The sequence below is a fragment of the Fundulus heteroclitus genome, unplaced genomic scaffold, assembly GCF_011125445.2.
Source record: "Fundulus heteroclitus isolate FHET01 unplaced genomic scaffold, MU-UCD_Fhet_4.1 scaffold_81, whole genome shotgun sequence".
In the NCBI taxonomy this organism is placed as follows: domain Eukaryota; kingdom Metazoa; phylum Chordata; class Actinopteri; order Cyprinodontiformes; family Fundulidae; genus Fundulus; species Fundulus heteroclitus.
The window spans coordinates 696,686-721,453 of record NW_023397263.1 but is presented as its reverse complement, the minus strand read 5'-3'; the positions used below and the strand labels follow the sequence as shown (position 1 = coordinate 721,453).

The 24,768-nt window shown below is 39.5% G+C and overlaps 1 protein-coding gene, 2 long non-coding RNA genes and 1 pseudogene across 5 annotated transcripts; 2 read left to right on the top strand and 2 right to left on the bottom strand.

Annotated features, from left to right (window-relative positions):
* The first annotated feature begins 499 nt into the window (after window positions 1-499).
* On the top strand, window positions 500-10,454 carry LOC118562154 (annotated as a pseudogene).
* Window positions 10,455-13,447: 2,993 nt separating this feature from the next.
* On the top strand, window positions 13,448-15,640 carry LOC105925074. Of its 3 annotated transcripts, none has more exons than XR_004930466.1 (4): window positions 13,448-13,716; window positions 14,205-14,399; window positions 14,495-14,565; window positions 14,649-15,640. It is a non-coding gene; the product is annotated as an uncharacterized LOC105925074 (long non-coding RNA). The 3 variants fall into 3 exon arrangements; XR_004930467.1 differs by lacking the exon at window positions 13,448-13,716 and adding an exon at window positions 13,724-13,950; XR_004930465.1 differs by lacking the exon at window positions 13,448-13,716 and having other exon boundaries at window positions 13,724-14,399; window positions 14,649-15,639.
* Window positions 15,641-16,183: 543 nt separating this feature from the next.
* On the bottom strand, window positions 16,184-18,518 carry LOC110368415. Its single transcript, XM_036134399.1, has 3 exons — window positions 18,300-18,518; window positions 17,435-17,451; window positions 16,184-17,042 (listed from the first exon to the last, which is right to left on the bottom strand). The coding sequence occupies exons 1-3, from the start codon at window positions 18,483-18,485 to the stop codon at window positions 16,184-16,186; spliced, it is 1,062 nt and encodes a 353-aa protein (XP_035990292.1). The 5' UTR covers window positions 18,486-18,518.
* Window positions 18,519-22,659: 4,141 nt separating this feature from the next.
* On the bottom strand, window positions 22,660-23,868 carry LOC118562164. Its single transcript, XR_004930477.1, has 4 exons — window positions 23,721-23,868; window positions 23,268-23,398; window positions 23,005-23,124; window positions 22,660-22,740 (listed from the first exon to the last, which is right to left on the bottom strand). It is a non-coding gene; the product is annotated as an uncharacterized LOC118562164 (long non-coding RNA).
* Window positions 23,869-24,768: the final 900 nt, after the last annotated feature.

The window sequence follows — 24,768 nt, the reverse complement described above, 5'->3', positions numbered from 1 at the left end:
ACAGAAGATGAAGGAAAGGTGGCAAAAGCAATGGGAGGAAGAGAGGAAAGGACGGTGGCTGTACATGATTCAGAGGAGAGTGGGAGAAATGAGTTGTGCAGGGAGGAGCAGAAGGGAAGAAACAATCATATCAAGACTTAGATTTGGGCACACTGGATTAAATGGAACATTATTCAAAATAGGGAAGCATAACACTGGAAGATGTGAGTATTGTGGGGAACAAGAACAGTTGAGCATATTATGATATACTGTAGAAATATGAAGAAGAAAGAAGGGAAATGGTTAAAAATTTAAAAAGGAAAAGAATAAAATTTGATTTAATAGAAATGCTTAGAAGTAATTCAAGAGATGAGTGTTATGGGATTATGTTTCATTATCTTAGACTAAGTAATTAATTTTGATAGGATTTAATTTTTATTTATTTATTTATTTATTATTTGGGGTGTTTGTTTTATTTTGGTAGGTTGGTTTATTTTTTTAGGTAGTATAAGTCATTCTGATCCACACTCCAAACCAGTTGGTGGCGGTAATGCACCGTTTCGTTGCGTGCCAACCGCCAGAAAAAACCATAAAGAAGAAGAAGAAGAAGAAAACACGAGTTTGATACGTCTGATGAAGTTAACTCGACTCTTCTAATGTTGGTGAATATTTGCAGCCATATTTCGACTTGAATTTCTTTCCCTGATGGTTTTTATGAGATTTCTGGTTTCTGCCGGCTTAGCGAACAACTCCTCAGCTGCCATGTGCTGGCAACAGACAGTGCTAACGCAACCTTTTCGGTCTGGGTTAGCTTTCCTTCTCGGCCACAGGTTCTGATGTTTAAGCTACGGCTGGACCTTTTCTCTTACGTTGATCAAACTCGTGTCAGATACGGGTGGTCCCTAACAGAACAACGTGGCGGGAGATCCTAAGGCCCAGGAGGGAAGGCGGAAGTGAAACCTCGCTACACTCAGATGATCTTTTCGGGTATCGACTTTTCGTGAGAGCTGTCGGTGGAGTTGGAATCGGCGGTTGGCATAAGCTGGTTTGTGACTGGGTCAGAATGGCTATTCGGGAAGTAGAGGAAGACATAAGTTGACCGATCAGGGAGGAGAGCTCTGTGCTTCAGGTGCCTGCGGACGATGATTTGTGCCTTCCTCCGGTTTGTGCTCATGTCTGGCTCGGCCATGATCTCTGTAGCTGTCAGGGTTGTTTTTGATGTCGTGAACCAACAAGTCAGCTGCTCCGGGTTTTACAGTGAAGCATTCCATCAACAGTTGCCTTCATGTTCAGATTGTGCTTTGGGAAAAACTGCTGTATCCGCCTCCAGTTCTGCTGCTTGCTAGAGAACGGCACTCATTTGTGATACGAATGCATTGAAAAGTCTTGGGGGTAATAATGAGAAAAATGGGAAAGAAGGGACTCCATAAAACTGTGTAGATTCTTTGGGTAAAAACGACAGTTCCATTCCTTGGAGCCACTTGATAACTTCTCTGCGCAGCGCTGAGTTAGACATTGTTTCTCAGATGGAGATGAAATTAAATTCTTAAATTCTCCGGTTAATTTCTAAAATTTCCATTGAGTCAGGAAGAGGGTTGTGGAAATACAGCAGGTTAAAACAGTTAACAACATAAGTTATGCAGAAGCAGTGAAGAAAAAGTACAAGGACAAAAAGGATAGGTGGATGCTGACAATGTTATCCAGGTGTCGAGAATAGAACCAGGTCAACAGAGAAAACAAATCCAGAACTGTCAGTGGATAAGGTTATTTTGTTTGTGGCATATGTGATCAACTGTTCTGATCAAGTTAAACACAAAACCGAGAAAATTAAAATAATAGTTAAGGGAGCTGAGATGTTTTTGGGCATAAAAGATATATCATGGGAGCATATCAAAACAAGACTTGAAGCAGATGGAAAAGCTGGAGGCCCAGGGGATAAGGCAAACTGATTATTGTACAATGGAATGCAAGAAGCTTAATAGCAATGGTCAGGAGTTTAAAGGATTTATTAAAGATTAAAAAATAAACCAGGTATTATATGTATTCAAGAAACATGGCTTAAATCAGAGTTAGAGTTTGTTATTATAGGATATGATAGCGTCTAGAGATAAGGGGAGGGTTGTGGAGGAGGATGTATAATATTTATAAAACAAGGAATGCAATATAGAGTTTTAGGGATAGAAAAAGAGTTGGAATATTTAATAATTGAAGTGTGGACTAAAGAAGGAAATATCAAAGTTTTACTTTTATAATCCATGTAAAAAATTGTCATTAGAGTTGCTGGAGCAATTGGTGATACAGTTAGTAGGGAAGGTGATTTGTATGAGATGAGGGAGGGAAAAAAACAGTAAGGGAGAATGAGGAGTTACAAGAAGAAGAAAATTAAAATGACTTATTAAACAACCCTTTTACAATGACAGAACTAAAACGCTCTCTCCAGAAATCCAAGATGTCAGCACCAGGAAACGACCATATTTGTTATGTAATGATAAATAAACTTAGTGAAATTCAAAGGATGTATTACTAGAATTATATAATAAAGTATGGGAGGATGGGAAACTGCCACAGAGCTGGAAGGAGGCTGCGGTGGTGCCAATACGCAAACCAGGAAAAGAATATACAAATCCAGAAATTATTGCTTTAACATCTAACGTATGCAAGATAATGGAGAAAATGATAAATGAAAGGTTAAGGTGCACTGGCAGATGTGAATACTGTGAGCAACAAGACAGTAGAACATGTTATGGTACACTGTATAAAAGAAAGGAGGGAAATTATTTAAAATCTAAAAATGGAAAGAATACAATTTGATTTAATAGAAGTACTTAGAAAAAACTCAAGAGATAAGTGTTACGTAATTGTTTTTATTATCTTAGATTAATTAATGTAATTGAGAGGTTTTGAATCTTTTTTGTTTTTGTTTTTTTTTTATTTGGTTGTGACTTGTTTTTTGTTTAGTATAAATAAGTAGTCATTCTGATCCACACTCCATACCAGTTGGTGGCGGTGATGCACACATTTCGTTGCGTGCCAACCGGCAAAAAAAATCCATAAAGAAGAAGAAGAAAGAACAACCTGGCACCGGCACATTTTCAGCTTCACTCAAATCTGTATTTATTCAGATTAGAAAATCTAGCTTTCCAAGAACGAGCCTGGCGCTCGCATGCTTTTTGTGACATCACACCAGGCGACCGATCCACCGTGTTGTTGTTTTTTTGTGCAATTGTTTCATGCTGGGTTTTTTTTATCTTGTTTTTTACTCCTTTGCATGTTTTTACGTCTAGCCAGTTTACTTGGATTGCTGCAGGACTGCAGCTAAATTTGTGGCAACACTGCACGGATTTTAGGAAAATCTAGCCAGAATAAAATGAATAGAAGCGGTTTGTAAAGAGACCAGGATAGACCGCAATTGCCAAATTTCACTTTCAAAGATCTTCAGAAAATCATTTTGAGCCAAAGATCGTCTAATAGCCATATGGTCTGTGTAAAGACGACTTTGAAAACTGGTTTCAGGCCGGAGGATGCTCACTGTAAAAACAGAAACTAAAGATGAGTAAAATTCCTTAATTTGAGCAAGGTATAAGATTATCTGCCAAGATAATTGGGATCTACTACACTTGAAACAAAATGATGGAGATGAGTTGTTCCTGTTTTAGGTGCAGAAATCTTATTCCATTAGCAGGTAATCTTATTAACCTGCTCAAACCAAGACCAATACAGACTCAAATTAAGGACAAATCTACTAATTTCAAGAAATTTTTACTCACCTTTAGTTTCTTTTTTTGCAGTGATTGGTTGCATAGCTGTCACCCTAAAATGGTAGTCTTTTCCTGATATGAAAGCACTAATGGAAAACAAAAACGAATTTAATGTCCCACAAAATATAAGGGGATAATGGTCTTAATATAAAATTAATAATTAAAGGACTTAACTTTGAGATAAGACCTTGTTGTTAGATGATCAGATGCATATAAGTCATAACAGTTTGATGTTTATCTGCCGTTTTAGTCACTCGTTTAAAGCCATGACGAGGTGGGCGAGGGCCAATATGTACACAAGCCAAACCAGCAGAGCAACTCCCTGGAATCAGCTTCGAGCGCTGGGAGAGAGGAGGCAGGAAGAGATGGCGCTCCCTCTACGGGGCCGTCGCAGCGAGATCAGAGGGACCCTTTGAGAAGGACCTGCGTTCTTCTGGGATAAGCCCACCGCAAAAAGAAAGGAGTACATCAGCGAGGATGTAAATGGATTCCTAGATTATCTGACCAGAGTGGACAGGCCCGTCCTGCTGGGAAGGAAGGAGAGACGGGGACAGAACGGGACCTAGGGACATGGTGGAGGTGGCCATGAAAAAAGACCAAGACGGGAGGACAGGAGGGTGAAGAGGCAGGGGACAAGAAGAATAATATGGTGAGTTACACCGAAGTTGAAGGTTTTGAACCAAATAGTGCGTCTGTACTGTGGCTTGTAAAGTAGTGTGCTGCCTGTAAAACCTTTTCACTTTTTGTCACGTTACAAATGTCAGTGTATTTTGTTGGGATTTTATAGACCAGCACAAAGTGCACAGTTATAAAATAGAAGGAAAACGCTGATCTAATAAGCATGATATGCATTTGTATCAACCGCCTCTGAGGCAATACGTTGTAGGGTTGTCAAATAATGATAATTTATTCCTTCATTGTCCCACAACAATAAAGGAATTTCCCTTTTATTGTTGTGGGGACAATTTACTATTAGACCTCAAAAGCCCACTGAGCATTCAACTTGGGGGAATTTCACTTTCCAAACCTCACCTGTGAGGTTACTTCATCAGGATTGTGAGCTAGCGTTTAGTCAGTCAGACAGTCTGCGCTGCAAAAAGGGAACTAAAAGTCAGTCAGATTTTCTGGAAATGATTGTATTTGTCCTTGATTTGAGCAGGTAAATAAGAGTATTTGCCACTGAACTAAGAATTATGTACTTAAAATATGAACAACTCATCTACATCATATTTCATGTGCAGTAGATCTAATTATCTTATTTTAGGAGTAAAAATACACATTCAATTTAATTCCATTCCATTAAAGCTTTTACCGAGTTTATGGGGAATATTTGCAAGGTGCATTAGGAAAATCTTGGCTCGACGTTTTACCATTTAAAGTTAATTCTAAACTTTTTCACCACAGTTCTGTAATTAGATTGTTTCAGTACTAATGATCACATGGAGCCTTTTCATTTTCCTTGTACACAGAAAACACATTTCCCTAAGACTGACTTTTCATGTAAACCCGAGATGGTGGACTGTGAACTCTCTTACTATTTACAAACTATGAACCACATCTGAAGGGGGGAAAAGGATAAAGGTCACTTCAGCTTCTAGGCACAGACAGGTGCGCTGTATGTAATTCAGATCCCTGGGATTTAGCAAGGAGATCTGGTTAGCAGGTATGTCATATAACCTGTAAAATATTATTACGCTGAGATCAATGTCTGTGGTATTGTCCTTAGAAATGGCCCTTGTCAGGCCCACCATGGCTGAGGAAAAAAGTATACTTACAAAGCTCAATCAATCAATAAAATGTTAAACAGAAGAACAGTTCTCCTTCCTTTTTGCATTCTAGCCTATCATGTAGGTTAATACTACAGTCATTACAGCCTCCCAACCAATCATAAACGTAGACCCAGGAACGCTCCGCCTCCAAGGTCCGCCCCCCTTCAAAGATTTCAGAAATCACGTGTTATTTTTTCTTTTTTTTTAAAATTGCAGTTTTGGTAAAAAGTTGGTTGAATAGAGGGTTTGTTTCAATCCAGTGTACGTATGTTCTGTTTCTAAAAATAGGTCGCTAAGCAACGGCATAAATGGCCACGGCTGCACTTAAAATATGTTTTTAATTCTTTAATTTTCGATTTCGATCAATATGATTTCTATTCTATCGATATGCTTGCTTCTCTAGATTGCCCAGCCCTATGACAGTGGTAAAGACCCAAACCGTTAAACACATAGTAGCAAAACAAGCTGATTCTAATAGAAAATTGGTTATAAAGCAGCACAGGAAGAGCTTTATCAGAAATGGTAAGAAGTTTTATTCAAATAGGGGAATTCAGAGGAGCCCTCGCTGGCCAATTTCATCCGTGCTGACATGGCACAGAACTTTTACAGGAGCACAACTTTGTTAAATGCTATGTTGTTACTGTTTATTATGTCACTGAAAACAGTAAACGCATATATTTTTGGCAGTCTTTCAGAGGTGAGTTTAATGGCCGTATTTATGGGTACAAACAAGAATTATGACTTGTTCCCATCACTTTTAGCGTAAATCAGTTTAAAACAACAACCCACTGTATGTAAAGCAATTGGCTTTTATTTAGTTAAGCAAGTGTTTTTAAACCTTTTATTTGAAAACTATCCCTATGGGCTTTACATTCAGACTGTATTTCTGTTCTTCACATCTTTCTGTGTGCAACGGGGTGAACATACTACATTTTTCTGTCTCTAGCTCTTCTTTTATTTCTGTTTAGCTGCCATGAACACACCAACGATTCTTAATGATTGTTTACAATACTGCGCACAGCCTTTTTGGATGTGTGACATCACCTTTTTCTTCTCTGTTTACTGCAACTCTACTGGTTATGTTGAGTAGCTGCCCTCCTGTGTTTTTAGAGAATACTGCACCTGCATCCATGTCAAGTATAAAAACGTCTACAGCCTTTCCACGGGCTCGTGCCCAGTCTGCACAGTCCCTAGGCGACAACCCAACGTGCAAGTATAACTCAGGCTTTAACAAAAATAAAACATATTAACAATCGAAAGCAAACGGTATATAACATTTAAATATAACAATTAAAAAAACAATCTTAACACTTAAATGTTCGTGCACTTTATGTAGCAGCCTGAGACCGTTGTAGTGTAAATGACCTTCCTGAGAACATCTTCTGTTTGATTTGTATATTACCATATTTGTTTAGATCTAATCTTTTATAACTTGCTCCGGAATATAAGTCGCATCAGTCAAAAATGCGCCAATAAGAGAAAAAAAACATATATGTTGCACCACACTATAAATCACATTTATCTAGACATTTATTTCACAAAATCCAAGACTAAAAACTGACATTTAATCTGATAAGGCAACTTATTCAATTACACAACTGCATTCATAACATGGAGCATACCTGGGAGGTTGGTAATTTTATGCACAATTTTATGACAATTTTTGTAAGTAACTTTGTCCTCCCTCTCTGCTCCTCAGGTGTGCTTTAACTGCAGGAAGCCTGGTCACGGTCTGGCTGACTGTCCCGAAGCCGACAGAGATGAGGAGATGGGCCGAGGTATCTGCTTCCGCTGTGGCTCCACAGAACACGAGATCCATAAATGCAGAGCCAAAGTGGATCCCGCTCTGGGTGAGGCCCTCAGCTGGACTTAGGACGACTTTACATTTGCATGTATAGCTGTTGTAACTGTGCTATCTCCACTCAGGTGAATACCCATACGCCAAGTGCTTCATCTGTGGTCAGACTGGACACCTATCGCGCTCCTGCCCTGACAACCCCAAAGGACTCTATGCACAGGGTACACACACACACAACACACACACACACACACACACATTATTGCTTTGAATACAAAGTGAGGATCTTACCTTGACTTCCATTCAACAAAAGCTGTTGATTTGAATTACTTCTGCATTCCTTGCTGCAACACCTCCCACCCCTTCAATGTCTGTCAATAGAAGGTCCAGATCAACTCACAGCACTATTTTGTTCATGAAAAGATAATTTACTGCTCTGCATTATAATATTTGTATCTGTACATAGAACGGACGTCTTTCAACTGTCCAAAAGTTACAGCACCAAGTTTAACAGGAACACATACTTGCACATGTAAAAATAAGTAAAGAAATTAAACACTTATCATTTATCAGTTGTTGTTTTTTTTTATCTTTGCATGTTTTTGTGTCTGCAAATTGCATCATGCACAATGTGATTGTTACTTTTGGGCACTTGTTAAGATAAATTCTCATTGCCATTACAAGACAAAATAATCAAATGGAGCAATCTTCCAGTTATAGCAGCAATCAATCATACAATAGAAGAGATTCTGCATTTCTAGCTCAATGACCACAGTTTAGGGGTTGGTGATGTGCCTGTCTGCTGATTATGCAGGTATAAGTAGAGATTTTTCACACCTATACACTACATTTTTTACTATTTAGCTAATCGTTACTTCCATGCTGTTTTTTCTGATAAACTGAACTGATGACCTGTGTTTGCAGGAGGCTGTTGTCGGGTGTGTGGTTCGGTGGAACATTTCCAGAAGGACTGTCCAGAGCACCAGGCAGCGAGTGAGTGTGTTTTGCTGTTTAAACGAGCTGATGAACTACATTTAATGTATGAGGCAGCAACTGATCCTGAAAAAGTTTTCAGTCTCTGAAATCATGAGAAAGATTTCTATTTTTTTCCTTTTTCAAATGTTCCTGTAGTACACAGAAGAACAATTAAACACTGCAGAAGTTTTAAAGGCGTTTATTAATAAATACATTGTGTGTTTAAAAAAAGAGCGAGAATTTATTGTGTGGATCCCTCTGGTATGCTGGATATCAGCTTCTGCTCCAAACTCGGACCCATTCTTGTTATCCTAGTGCTTGGAGTTTATCACGGCTCATTGGCTCATTTCTTCTCACGCTTCTGAAGAACTGGGGCCTTGTGTGAAAGAGTATGCAGCTCTCATACTAAAGGTTGACTGTAGGGAGAGAGTTGGGGCACTCCAAAAAATTCTGATGTACAAAAACCGTGTGTAGACTGGTCACCGCATGCGTTGCCTTGATAAATGGACACAACTGCACATGTACCTGGGGCCGCCCTGTCCCCGCCCCTAAGTACATATGCAAATCAGTAAACATACCCACCACACAACCATGGCACCGAAGCTGTCAGCCAGAGACATTTTTAGTGAACGACAGGAAACCATCAGCTTCTTAGGTGAGACGAGGATGTTAAATAAAAATATGAGTCAGCGATCGTGCATGGAGCCTGCTTTTATTTCCTTCCAGACACAACTATAATAATGAGAACAATTTGTAAGTATTATGATAGTATAGTAGAATCCTGATTTGAACAGGGTTGTAGCAATATGAGTGCAGTCTGAGCTCTGATTGTGTTTGGAAATCGGCTCCTTGCTGCAAATTAGAGCCTCGGTTTAGATTAATTTTGTGTTTGAACAACACTAACGTTCTCCCTGGGGGCTGGCTTGGGACGGCTCAGGGATGTAAACTACCCAACCTGTCAGTCAGCTCCCTTTGAGAAGCTCTGGTTGCAAAGACCGCAGCAGAGTTAGAATTTGAAACACCACTGGGCCCAGTTAAAAAATAATTTCCCTGGACAATCTGAACCGGCTAATTAGCCACTCATCATCATCATCATGTACCAGCAGGTCAGCGGGATCTCTATAAACAAGCTCCCTTTGATGTACTCCAGCAGCGTCAACGCTGCCATTGTTCCTCAATTACAAGCTCTATTTATGGACATATGTGATTGTCTCCACTTTAGGAATCAAAACACCCAAATTAAGCTGATCCAACCCAGTGTCCTTCTTCAGTGAGAATGAAAAATCTCTTTAGCTGATTCACAAGCATTTAATGCACCTGGGAGCACAGACCGATGCACATTTACATCTATGTGTGTCAGAAACAGAGGATTATTCAGTTCACATCTGCCTGAAGTTGTTTCTATCATTTCTAGGTGTGTTACGTTATTGTATAAGGCTAAATGTGACTCCATTTCTTTGTACAGATTTATACTATAGAAACTCAAACAAATGAAAAAACATCCAGTTTAATGCTCTTTGGGTTAAATAAAACTGAATAGAGTTATATTTCAGACAAAGTGCTTCATCATGCTGAAAGATCCACAGATCGCCAATCTATACTTGAAGTGTTGATGAAAGAGATCTTTTTTTGAAGTATTGGTGACAAATGTTTTTTCATTCAAAAATCGACGTCATACTATTTAAAACTTTCCTTAAAATTGTTCAGATTCTAATGAGAGTTAAGTCTCCCAAGAAGGGAGACTTCGACGAAGAATTACCTTGAAGTTATAGCAATACTTCTATTCAATTATTTTTTTTATCAGGAAAAAGCATAATATTCTGGGAAATGAGGTCTAATCAGAGCAATATGTCAACAAATGCCTGATTTATTGGCCATTAAGAAATACTTTTGTACAGTAGTGTTCTGCTGCTTTAAAAAATAGCAAATTCATCATGTTGGAATCATGAAAGTCTTCTAGGGTTTGAATGTGTAAAGAATGACACTGTGTCTAATCCTTCATATTTGTCTGTTTGATTCTTCCAGCTAACTCAATGACTCTGGGTTGGTTGTCGAACAACATGAGCGCAGACCTGGAGGACGTTCACATTCCAGTGAAAAAAGCCAAACCCAAGCAGCCCAAAGTGATAACCTTCTGATGGGACCTGGGAGCTCCTTGGAAAGCTGGACTGCATCAGCTGGGAGGACCGCGAAGAAAAGGACATCTGAGCCTTTAGAGGCACTGTAGTTTCTCTGTTTGTATTATGAGACAAGAGAAAGCTTGTTTAAAATGTTTGGCTATGGTGTTAGCTGACATATTGTGCTGGAGATTGATTATCATAAATAAAGCAGTGTCTGAATGCTAGCTGGAGATGTTTTCAACCAAATAATCAAGCACAGGGGTTCAAAGTCTTGGCACTGCGGGGCGTGCTCCGGAGGATTCTGTGTCCCGGAGGTTAGAGTTGTGATTCGCAGCCTGAGGTCCTTGCATCTATCCTATCTAGCTACTATCTATCCTCTCTCTCTCTCTCTCTCTCCTCTCTCTCCAGCCATCTCTCTCGTACTCTCTCTCTTCATCTCCTCTCCTCGTTCTCCTCTCTCTCCTACGTATCGTCCTCATGCGAGTCTCCTCCTCGTGCTCGTCTCTCTCCTCTCTCCGCTGCTTCAATCTCTCGCTCTCTACATCTCTCTATCTCTCATCGCTCTCGTCGCTCAGCGTCGTCGTCTCTGTCTCGTCTGCCTCTCTCTCTCTCTCTGTGTGTGTGAGAGAAAATTATCTGACTGGAGGTGTGTACAGATGGTGTTAATGTACATTTGCAAAGCCACTTACCGTATGCATCAGACTATAAGGCACACTTAAAATCCTTAAATGTTTTTCAAAAATTGATGATGCGGCTTAGAATCCAGTGCGCTATATATATATATATATATATATATATATATATATATTACACTACACTGTAGCGGAACATTACGGTACACTGTGTCGCTACCTGATCGGACCCCTGACCTGTCTACAAGACTGCCTGACTGTAATGTCTAAACTTGAAGTGCATTCATGTAAGGCAGCCACGCCCGGAGTACACCCTAGCAAGTTAATTCAATATAAAAAAAGTTCAGTTTATTTTTTCTTTATGTTAGAAACAGGGCAGTGTCGTCCAACTACTCTGTCCTCCCGGCAGAGACTGATAGCTCTCCCTCAGGAGAGGCCGATGTTAAAGAGGAATTACACCAGACGCGTTGCAAAGCGCAGCAAAGCAGCATACACACGTCCTACGCTTAGCTTTTCATTTTAATCAGTCAATAAATGTACACTAGAAGCATAATACGCACGATCAATGCGTGTTTTTACGCTACATGACGCCTAAATTACAGGTAAAAGCCAGTAAATTAGAATATTTTGAAAAACTTGATTTATTTCAGTAATTGCATTCAAAAGGTGTAACTTGTACATTATATTTATTCATTGCACACAGACTGATGCATTCAAATGTTTATTTCATTTAATTTTGATGATTTGAAGTGGCAACAAATGAAAATCCAAAATTCCGTGTGTCACAAAATTAGAATATTGTGTAAGGGTTAAATTTTGAAGACACCTGGTGCCACAAACTACTCAGCTGATTAACTCAAAACACCTGCAAAGGGCTTTAAATGGTCTCTCAGTCCAGTTCTGAAGCCTACACAAACAAGGGGAAGACTTCAGATTTGACAGCTGTCCAAAAGGCGACCATCAACACATTGCACAAGGAGGGAAAGACACAAAAGGTTATTGCTGAAGAGGCTGGCTGTTCTCAGAGCTCTGTGTCCAAACACATTAATAGAGAGGCAAAGGGAAGAAAAAACTGTGGTCAGAAAAAGTGTACAAGCGATAGGGATCACCGCGCCCTAGTCAAGATTGTGAAAAAAAAAACCATTCAAAAATGTGGGGGAGATTCACAAGGAGTGGACAGCTGCTGGAGTCAGTGCTTCAAGATCCACCACCAAGAGACGCTTGAAAGAAATGGGTTTCAACTGCCGCATACCTCGTGTCAAGCCACTGTTGACCAAGAAACAGCGCGAAAAGCGTCTCACCTGGGCTAAGGAAAAAAAGAGCTGGACTGCTGCTGAGTGGTCCAAAGTCATGTTTTCTGACGAAAGCAAATTTTGCATTTCCTTTGGAAATCGAGGTCCCAGAGTCTGGAGGAAGACAGGAGAGGCACAGGATCCACATTGCCTGAAGTCTAGTGTAAAGTTTCCACCATCAGTGATGGTTTGGGGTGCCATGTCATCTGCTGGTGTCGGTCCACACTGTTTCCTGAGATCCAGGGTCAACGCAGCCGTCTACCAGCAAGTTTTAGAGCGCTTCATGCTTCCTGCTGCTGACCTGCTCTATGGAGATGGAGATTTCAGGTTCCAACAGGACTTGGCGTCTGCACACAGCGCAAAATCTACCCGTGCCTGGTTTACGGACCATGGTATTTCTGTTCTAAATTGGCCAGCCAACTCCCCTGACCTTAGCCCCATAGAAAATCTGTGGGGTATTGTGAAAAGGAAGATGCAGAATGCCAGACCCAAAAACACAGAAGAGTTGAAGGCCACAATCAGAGCAACCTGGGCTCTCATAACACCTGAGCAGTGCCAGAAACTCATCGACTCCATGCCACGCCGCATTAATGCAGTAATTGAGGCAAAAGGAGCTCCAACCAAGTATTGAGTATTGTACATGCTCATATTTTTCATTTTCATACTTTTCAGTTGGCCAACATTTCTAAAAAATCCCTTTTTTGTATTAGCCTTAAGTAATATTCTAATTTTGTGACACACGGAATTTTGGATTTTCATTTGTTGCCACTTCAAATCATCAAAATTAAATGAAATAAACATTTGAATGCATCAGTCTGTGTGCAATGAATAAATATAATGTACAAGTTACAGCTTTTGAATGCAATTACTGAAATAAATCAAGTTTTTCAAAATATTCTAATTTACTGGCTTTTACCTGTAGACTGAAGTTCTAAATTCAGTTCTAAATTGAGTCTTTTTGTAAGTTAAGACATGTGGATGTATAATGTCAAGGTTATCCAAAACTTTTAACACCTGGGTGATTTAAAAGCTCTGGATTACACCAAAGGTCCAAAGACCATTTGAAAATTCAACCCTAAGATCTGAAGACAAAGCCGGAGGCTATCAAGAACACCAGGACCACCCTGAAAGAAAACCAGCCTGAGGTGCTAATACGCTCTATGCACCTCGCAGTTCCGCGTTCGCGTGTACTAGGCTACCAACTTCCGGTTCGACTTCCGGTTTATACACAGACAGATATGGCTCTCTTTTATAGTCAGTTGTCTTCAAGACTTACCTCGTCTGACGGTAAATGATGTAGATCGACTCATAAAAAAATCATGTGCTGCTCCCAACAGCAAGCGGGAAAAGGGATTTAAAATGTACATAGGCAGCTATATCGACAACTATGAGGGTAAGTAGTAACGTACTTACTATATTAAACACCTCAGGTGGTGTTCGGGTCATTTCGACCCGGTAAAAATGTATAATTAAACAATGTTAACGCATTGAACTGAAACTTAGTGACTTTGTTCACAAAGGGTATAACTACTTCTCAAATGTTTTTGAGGAAAACTGAAATTAAATGAAAATTTGATCAGTCTGTCATAGATCCATGAGGAAAAATGAAAAGCCACATGAATTGAGAGTAGGGTGACTAGGGTCAATGTTAGGGTAATGGTTAGGCTTGCTGATAAGTTGCCCATATCAGCTAATAAGTAGCATTATCTAAATGTGGTTTAGTCTCTGTCTACTGTTTATGGGCATGAATGAGTAGGCCTACATTTTAACATATGTGCCTCTCATCTAGAATACACTATGCTTTTATTAGTTATATTTTCCTCTTACTAACAGTTTAGCTCTTGAGAGATATTTGTCATGTAAGCTTCTATTTCTCCTTAGATGGTGTTAAAACACTAGAAACCTGTGATTTTGGCGAGTACCCACTGCTCCTGTGTGGCGGGGTGTGCCTTATGCAACCATTTGGTTGCACTACTGTATCAAACAGCCCACTTTTCTCAATTAAACATCCCTGCTGTACCCCCAGTGCACAGTTGCACAGACACTGAGCAGATCTGGCATAAACCAAGGACCTTGGTAAGTCATCTCTCTGTCATGTGAATTTTACTTATGCACGTGTGTTGCCATGTCAAAACATGTGATGCCATGTCAAAATGTGCCTTTGCTGTCAGGGTGTTAGGCCAGGTCCGGTGGGTGACATGGAGGTCCGCAAACCCAAAAATTCAACCGCGGTTTGTGTGAGGTGAGATTATATTACCTTTAGTTTATGTGTTAAATATGTACGCTGCATTTTAAACAAAAGTTTTTTCACTTTACCTTTATCAGAAGTTCTCTCTACAAAGCACTGGACGGGGAAATGCCAGATCTAGCCACATTAAGAGTGGCAGAGGTATACAAGCACTTTCCTCCTTTGCTTGCACCTCTAGTGACCACCATGGGCATGTCAGCAGAAGACCCATTAGTTTATTCAGCTTATGGGGCTGTCCAGGCAGGGAGTGTGCTGTCATTCCAGCTAAAACCACCAGAAATGCGGGAAATCATCAACATCCCAGGCGCCCCTGCCCAACCTTCTATTCCCATCCAAAGCTATAGGCTTGAGCCAACCACATGCGCTTATGTGTTCTCAGAGGAGGAACATGTATATATGAAATCGCTACAGGTGTCATTCAACATGGCCCACAGGGTTGAAGCTGCAACACGGGAGCAGAGCTCATGCCAGGAATGGCATCGACTGAGAAAGATGCGAGTCACATCTACACGCTTTCACGAGGCATGCCATGTTCGATGTCATACATCTGCTGAAAATCTGGCACAGAGAATTTTGAGGGGGACTGTCATGACAAAGAACGTGAGGAGAGGAATCGATATGGAGCTAGCTGCCGTGACAGAGTACTGCAGTTTAAAAAATGTGAATTATTCACCCTGCGGGTTCATTATACACCCTGATGCTCCATGGCTGGGTTGTTCTCCCGATGGAGTCGTTTTCGATCCTTCTGATAACCCACCGTATGGCCTGCTTGAAATAAAATGCTTCAACATCCAGAGTTATGTTGACTGTCCCTAACTGAAAATGTCGGATGGTTCTTTGAAGCTTAGGAGGCAGCACAAGTATTACTGGCAAGTGCAAGGTCAGATCCTCCTAACAGGTTTAGAGTGGTGTGATTTTGTTGTATGTGCGCAGGAGGACATGCTTGTTGAGCGTATATACAAAAATAGCGATGTAATGCGCACCATTAGAGACCGAGCAGATCTGTTTTTTTTTTACCACTACCTACAGAAGTGTTTGCATGTTTAGGTAATTTTTAGATAACCAGTGAAGTATTTCCCAATTTCTACAATTGTACAAATGTTGGTTTATTTAATGACTGTGTGTTACAGTGTAGCCACATACCACTGGTGGTCCAATCAATTATAATATACAGCATTATTGTTATTGTATTCTAATTTGTTATTTACACTTTAAAGAATATTTACATATATACACAAAATAATCATACACACACACACACACACACACACACACACACACATATATATATATATATATATATATATATATATATATATATATATATATATATATATATATAAATATATTACACATTAGAATATATACACCTATCATATCAAATTAGACATGTATATGTACATATATATATAGATATATATTGAGATTTGTACAGGCTAGTAAATAAATGTTATGCATTATGAAATTATAATAAAAAATGCATAAGGAAACACTGTCTTAGTTTTGTCTGTTGATCAGAGTTATGAACAGAGTGTGAAATCCATAGTTTTTACAAAAGTATACAATATTTACATTTACCTTAGCACATTAACAAGGATGAGGGTTTTTAGACTCAGTGGCTCCATGCCTTAACAAGTGGTCCACATTGGTAGTTCACAAGTAAACATGCCCCTGTAAACAGTTGGTTTATGCTACCAGAAATGGACAAGGGGATGACTGTATCAAACAACTTATGCTCCTTCACTCGGCGGATAAGACGTTCAACGTGTACCCTGAGCCTGGCCACAGACTGAGTGTGGGTCACTTCATGAGGTAGCATTTGTTTTCCCTTGGTCAGGAAAACAGGCCGGTGAATTTTGCATGGCACTAGGTTGTCAATTAAGAAGCCCTTATCCACCATGATGGCCATGTCAGGGGTAGGAAGGTTAATGATCCCTGACTGTTTGAACAACTCCCTGTCACTTATAGACCCTGCATTGAGTCGAGACACAAATGTTATTGCTCCATGAAGTGCCATTCCTTTTAAAGCCTTGAATGTGCAGTGAGACTTATAGTTTGAAAAAAACTCACTTTGTAATAACAAAGAGGAAGGTGTTTGGCAGCGGATCTCAGTACAATCCAGGATAACCTGCGTGTCTCGGAAAAGATGAAATTCCTCTGGCAAATGGGCTCGTACTCTCTCTTTCGGCATCCAAATGCACACTGACCCCAGGACAAAGTACAGGAAGTTGGCCCAGGTTGTTATGATGCGGCTCACCGTGGCCTGATGTACATTGAAGCGATGACCAAGGTCCTTTTGCTTGAGGCCCAAAGCAAGATGCATCATGAACAGGAAGAACTCGTCTATAGCAGGAAGTGCCCGAGTGTTTCCAGCCTCCTTGGTGACTTTGGAGTTGGTGACACGAATCATTCTGTGCGTTGTCGGTTCAATTAGTTCCCAGAAGGCCATCAGGTGGTTGTAGGTTGCAAATCTGTCAAGAAATAAACATGCATTGGTTCTCACATGGCATAAAAGGCTTACTCTTAGCTTTATAGATAGTATAGTAATTTCCAGTTTATGAAATAACAATGCTGAACCACAAGTAACTGATACAACAATCTTGTAATACTTCATGAGTCATAAAAATTATGGAATTCCCTATGTATGATTAAACTAACTCTGATTGCTGTTGAAGACAACAGATGTTATTCATACTTATAATTATGTTAGCCTATGTTGTTATTTTGGTCGGTGTAGCCTACTTTTACGTGCATCTAGCTTATACAACAACAGTAATATTTAATAACAACGTGGAATAGTGTTTTCAAGCCAAAGGCAATGCTATTACAAATGCTTATCACAGGCAATATAAGTTTAACTTACCTTGTATAAAAGCGTATGTCCTTCTCAACTGAAGCCTGGGAACAGATTAACAAATTACACTGGATGACCTCCAGCTCCAACACTTGGAGACAGTTTTGTTGGAAAAACACTGTTCGATTTTTTGTAACTCCAGTTCAGAAAAAACACCGGGGAAGCGGAGACTCATGCTGGAGACTCTGTGGAACAAATGGGGCAAATCACCATCACATCTTCTGGAGCTGTCTAGTGATTAAAGGTTTCTGGGAGCAAATGTGTTCCCACATTAATAACATATTTACTGAAAGAATCCCATGTAAATGTGAATCCCTATACGTAGGTAACATCTTATTTGACAACTGGACTCGGGAAGATAAAAAACTGCTGTTAATGCTTCTGGCAGCAAGCAAAAAGACAATCACTAGAAGATGGCTACAGCCTGAAACTCCTACAGTTGAAGATTGGATCAATATTGTGCAAGACATTTACATTCTGGAGAAGTTATCCTTTTCTGTTCAAGGTCGAAGGGAATCATTCTTCAAGATCTGGTCCAAATGGACAAACTATGTAAAATCAGTAATCCCCTTGGACTAAATATGTATGTCACATATAAATATTGTGCTGCTGTATATTTCACCTCGGTACTGGTTGAAGGCAAAATTATGTTCCTGACCGTGTTTTTCTCCTAACAGTAGAAAAATCAGACTGGACCCACCCCCCACTCACTCTTCTGTTATGGTTGTTCATTTATTACAACAAAAACCCTGGATTGGCTTGTTTTTCCTGCCTATACTTCCCTTGTTGTGGAAGCTGGTTTGTCATAAGTAATTGTAACCTGCCTTTCCAAATAAAAAAAAAATAAATAAATAAATAAATAAAAAAAGCGTATGTCCTCATCGGATCCAGCAAATCTCTGGAGACCGAAGCGAAGTGTGATCTTGGTCTGGTTCAACTCCTTCCGTAGATCTTCTAGCTCCCTCGTCAACTCCTCATTTTTATGCAATACCATTTCCACAGCTGCAGCTTCTGGAACTGAACAATAATCGTGTCTAGTTCTCTCCACGTCAAAGTCCATATCTTGCTCTACGTCCGAGTCAGGATCAGGGAGCAGTGGTCTCTGTCGCCGTTCCCAAACACTTGACCTTGGCGGCTGCACTTGGTAACGGTTCCACTCAAACAGTGTAGGGAAAGCCCCTTTTTTCAGACGTCTCAGTCTAGTCCCTTCCATAAAGTCATCGGGTTTGAAATGAACGCTACACACCTTTGTGTTTTTGTTGACTTGGAAGTCATCCCTCCTGATCTTAACAATCCATTTTTTTCTTAGATCCTCTTCCACGGGAAATGAATGAAAACTCACCGTCGAGTTGTATCTTGCCGACACAACGCACGACGGCACACAACAATGTTCCGATCTAGGTCGCATTAGTTTTTGATATCGGAACACCTTTTTCTCCATAGTTAAGCTGCAAAGATAAGAATAACTAGAATGTTGGTTGTTGTTAATTTTCGCGCGTCAGATCTTATATGGAACCGGAAACTGTTTGCCTAGTAGTAAGTGTAGTCGGAAACACGTCACAATCCCCGCTGCATAGAGCCTATTTACACCAAAACAAGATAAGATAAGATAGGCTTTATTGATCTCACAATGGAGAAATTCACTTGCCACATTGGTTAATACAAGAAGGTGCAGAGTAGGAAAGGTGCATTCAGTTATATACAGTGAATCTTCATATGTATATACAATGGATCAGAAGAATACAAAAAGAAATAGGAATGGGCATATGGTGTGTTATTTACATTCATAGTGATCTATATATATATATATAAACATATATACATACTTTTTTCATATATATATATATATATACGCCTACATACATACTTACACGTATATATGTGCATATACATACGTGCATACATTTGTACATATATACATACATACATACATGTGTACTGACATATGTTCAGGTGGTGATAGCAGTGATAAACGATGATGCTAATACACTATATATATATATATATATATATATATATATATGTGTGTGTGTGTGTGTGTATGCACTCACACACATAACCCCCCAGTTTGTTTCTAAATCAAAAACAAACTGTCAAACTAGTACAAAACAAACTGTCAAACAAATACAATTGATAGCTTGCAGTTGTCTACAGAGTAAGAACTGTCTTTGCACCACAATGTGCTTTTGGTGATCAGCGTTTTTAATTAATTTCAAGCTTTTTTATGCATCACAGAGCATCTAAAACTACAAGCTTAAGCAGGCTTATAAGAGCGAATGCGAAGTCATCACATCAGTGACTTAAGTAGGCACCATGCATATTTTTAATAAGAAATAGTACTATGAAGAAACTTTGTTTACAAAAAGTAATGTTTTCCTGACTTCATAACTTAAATAAGATGCACATTTCTGAACATATTTGCCAACCAAACACACGCAACGTAAACAACAACAGAGATCGCTGCCACAGGAAACTGCACTGTTTCAATCTTTAAATGAAGAAGTAAAAAGAAGCAAAAGAGCAGTATGAACAGGCATGGAATTAACCTTGGCACTAACAGCATCAAATATGTTTTAACTTACACTATAACAAAAATCTGAAGTCATTACAGACTAGCTTCTGGGACTCTCTTGTTGCAACGCTAATGCTAAAGTTAGCTAACTTATATGTGCGCAAATATTCCAACACTCGACAGCTAGAAATAATTAATACTTACGCTGCACACAAGCTACATAAGACCACCCAAAATATAGTCCTCTTTGCATTGGACAGATCATCATTTTATGTGATTTCACCCTACTCTGAGCTCACTCTCCCTGACGAGTCTTTGTTGGACACTGTGGTTAAAACATTAAAACAGAATCCTAACCTGAAACAATGTCTTTGAAATTATGTTAAAACAATTATATTATAAGTGAAAACGAAACAGTATATGTATGTACAGTATAAAAAAAACTACCTAGGCAGTTAACATTAGCTCAGCAGTGACCGACTGGTACTTTACTTATCTTCAAAGTTGTCAATGTAATTCAACATATAAAACTTGAAGCCTTTCTCTTTTCTACTCCGTGGAGCAGATGATAAGGTTCGTATAAAGCGGAGGACGTCGTTAGTTGTTACCTTTGGAAGGTCCTGAAGGCAGCATGTGTAGAACGCCATTGCTTGCTGTGGGTGAACAGCCGAACCGGAAGTATATTCTCTTACCCATTTCAGTTAGCGGAAGTTGCGTAACAACATCGTGCACATAGCCTATTTGTGGCAGCAGATAAATCATAAATCGGATTCTGTTCTTAGCAAAGTTCCATATTAGCAAAAGCAAAATAATGAAAAGGAAATCACTTTTTTGTCTCTATATAAATTACCTCAAACTTTATTTTGAAACAATCTGACTCTGGTAATAAAAAGGCTATAAAGACTGTAAGAGCCATAAATGAAAGATAATTTGATGTCCGTTTGTCTGGGTTTAAAACTTTTGTTAGGTTATTTGTTTGTGGAGGTATGGGTAAACAGGATGTGGGCGGAGATTGCTAATTGGGCATATTACTCACCTGTTAGAGTGTCACGGTAAGAGTGGGTGAGCGGGCTGCTGTATTTTTTGTTTACCGCTATGCAGATCGCTGGGATTAATCTTTGTCAAGAAATTTTTGGATACGTTATTTGTTTATTTTATTTTTGTCAATAAAGTTTACACATCAGCACTTTTGGATCTCAGCGGATTCTTCTTTTTGTCAACGAGCGCGTCAGACAAGGAACGGCCCGACCTCAGCTTCTCAGCAACTTTTTTTTGGTTTCCTGAAGTTGCTGCAATAAAGACTTTAAATATTGCACTTCCGGTGGTAACAGCAGCTAGTAGTGGCACTTCCGGTGGTAGTGGCAGCTAGTAGTGGCACTTCCACTGCCACCTTCATTGGCATGCAGCTGCCATGAAAGTGCCACGGCCGTTGCCGCACTCCTGTTGCTGTTTTTAGGCAAATGATGTATTATAGATGCCTGTTAGTCTATAACTACTTTCAAATAATCATGTTTTATTGATAATATTTACAGTAAACGTTTGTGGCACTTTTGCCACAGCCGGCAGCCACAAAATGTCCCAAAGCAGGAATTGCAGAGAACTGAACCCAAATGCAGTCGCTGGTAGAGACAGGTAGGTGAACAATAAACTTTATTTTCACTGGCAAACTGAACTCACAGACAACAAGAGAAACACAGGAACACCAGTCAAGATGAACAGGCTACAACACAGGACAAAACAAACAAGAATACATACCCAGCCATCACCGCATCTCAAGACGTCTTAAGATGTGTCTCAAGACACATTTGCTGAGATGTCTTGAGATGTCTTGGTAAGTCAAGACGTGTCTATAGACATGGTCTTAAGATGTCTTGAGATGACTTGAGATGTCTCAAGATGTCTTGGAAATACGAAGATGTCTTAAGATATCTGAAGACGTCTTAGAACTAAAATTTAGTAAAATATCACAATCCACTATTCCTTGATAATAGTTTACAAACTATTTGTTTATATAAAAGAATGACAAACCCTATATGACACACTGAGTATTTAATAATAAAACATAGGGAAATACAGTTCAATGTATTGCAATTATTGCACATACTGTACATGTTAAGAGGGTTGGGTTTGACATCAAGTTACCTGCGTGTGTGTGTGTGTGTGTGTGTGTGTGTGTGTGTGTGTGTGTGTGTGTGTGTGTGTGTGGGGGGGGGGGGTGGTAAGGTTACTCTGTATAAGAGTGTAGATATGCATTTCTAAGAAACAATTTGTTCCTTGGATTGTGAATTTTTTTTTCAACTAATTGACAATACTGTTCATTGGTGGCAGCAGGCTTTGTCCTGATCCCTAGGTTTTCAATTGGCTCCCAGAAACATTTGTGGTGGAGGAACAGGAGGGTGTCAGTGATGGCTGATGTTGGAAAAAAGATTTTTCCGCCTTCTTGATACTGTTTGCAGCCTGTCAGTGGGTCTTCTGTGCGTTGCAGCAAGAAAGTGGTACCCTTAAACAGGACCAGTGGAATATCTGGGGAGAAACATTGTGCATGTAGCTATGGGATACAAAAATGATCTCTAGTAAAACTGTAACTTAACCGAGTGTTATGCATTATGCTATGAGGTTTACATTGCCTGGTTTCTCTATAATCCTGTTTACACATTATATTCAAGATGTAACTACTTTACCAAAGATTGTAGCCCATATAGTTGTGATTTTCACTAGTTGCCTGTCACTGTCATTCACATGGGTTGGGTTGAAGGGGGCTATCTCCACAAATGAGCCAACTCTGAGAGTCTTTACATCAAATCTATGAATGAGATTAAATATTTTTAAAACACTTGCATTCATTAAAAAGGTATATTATAAAAGGCGTATTCCATTTATTTAAATAAATATCCAAGGGTATAATACACAAAATGATGCACAGCTTCTGGGAAATGCTATGCAGTATGTTGTGTTGCTGGTACTATTGCTGCTCTGCGCCATCCTTTTGTGAATTTGGCTGAAAAAATATTCTGAATTCAGTACATTACTACTGCTATTACACAAATGATAAACATTGATAACGTACTTATATTTTTGTGGGGACAGTGTGGTAGTTTGGTGTTTAATGCATCTCTCTGGTTGCCCAGAGAGAGGGTTGTTAATGACGTTGATCACATGTTTTCCCATGTTTTCCCATTATCCAAACCTTGGGAATAAAAGTAAATTATGTTAATGATGTTCCCATACGAGAAGACAGTGCTTACAGTACCTTTACCTCATAATGTATAATTAATATTTATTAATATGTATTTTCCTGTACTGGATTGAGATTAACTACAGGAGTCACACCTTTGGGCCAAGGAAGATCTCTTCCTGTGTCAGGACTCTATCCCCCATTCTCTCCATGAGGTCTGGCTGGCGCATCATTTTTGACACTTTCAGGTGGGATAGCTCTGGCATTTGGTTTCCAATGTGCAACCCTGTTAAGAAATTAATTACAATAAATAAAATAATGTTTTTACCTTTTTTTAGTCATCGTTGATGGAACATCAAAGAATATTTTAATGGCCTGTAAACCGGGGCGTAGCCTAGAAGCCTGGGGACAGATGTATTTTCTGCTGTTTCATCATTTGGTGTTGACAGTGTGCAAAGGGTATCCAACACAACAATCCTCTTCACCATTGATTTTTCAATACTGACACCATTTTTGTGAGCGATAACTGAAGTACAACAAAAATATCAAGACTGAGCTTCAAACACCTTCAGGACCTAGTATATGAAATGTACGGAAGTTTTACCTACCCAAGTCCTTGATCCTCTGGTGGTATCGCTCAAAGCGGTTGCAGTCACCAATCATAGGGTGGCCCAGCATATCAATTTGCTCCCCAATGTGATAGCCACAATGAATGTTGGCCCGGTTTGCCACATCTGCCTTCCAAATCTTAAAAAGATGTAAACAAAAAGTTTTTTAATCTATAATTGCAGGAGCACTCGGCCCGCACCCATAGGCTCAGAAGTATCCTGCAAGACCGCGAGAGTCGGTCTTGCTTTACGGCGAGAACTCCATGTGTTTTTGCCCTGCCATTCACTATATGCACGCCCGAAAGCAACAACAAAGAACCGCGTGTTAACGTCAAATAAACATGCAAGCATATCGAGTTTTATTATTATTATTATTATTATTTATTTATTTATGTTGGCGAGACGCTACCGCTGCGGCTGCGGCTTGGCGAGGCGGCGCGCCTGGCTTGACGGAGAAACCAGAACAGCTGAGCATCTTTACGACAGTGCACTTTTACTTTCGCCCTCTGGGGGGAGCCTCGCCGGAAAATCAACCCCGGTTGCATAGTATACCTTTAAAATGACAAAAGAAATATGAAAAATTTATGGTCGTCAAGTTGTAGTTACTCTCATATGACAGCAGATGGCAGTGAAAGCCCAAATTCATAAGATTAAATGTTTGAAGTCAATTTTTAAACGTCTGTCTACCACTTTTTTGTGATTAGAATCATCAGTGGCCGGTCTAAACATATTAAATTTCCAAGAATGCAAAGTGAGCATGAAACTATACCATTTTCCAGGGAATAAACAGTATTATGTGACGCTATCCCTGCGTTCAGCAGTTGTTGAGCACTATGTTTTCCACAGGTAACAACAACTACAAATGCAATAAAAGTATTGAAGGAGATTTTGTTTGTTTGGTTGTTATAATTAGAAAATGAAAAGACGAGTGTGTTTTTACACATTTTTTTAACTTACAGATTGGCCAGCATGGTGAAACAATATATAAGTGGGTTCAACTCATGTGGTGGTTTCTGGCAGGTGGTGGAAAGACACTGTATGCAGTTTC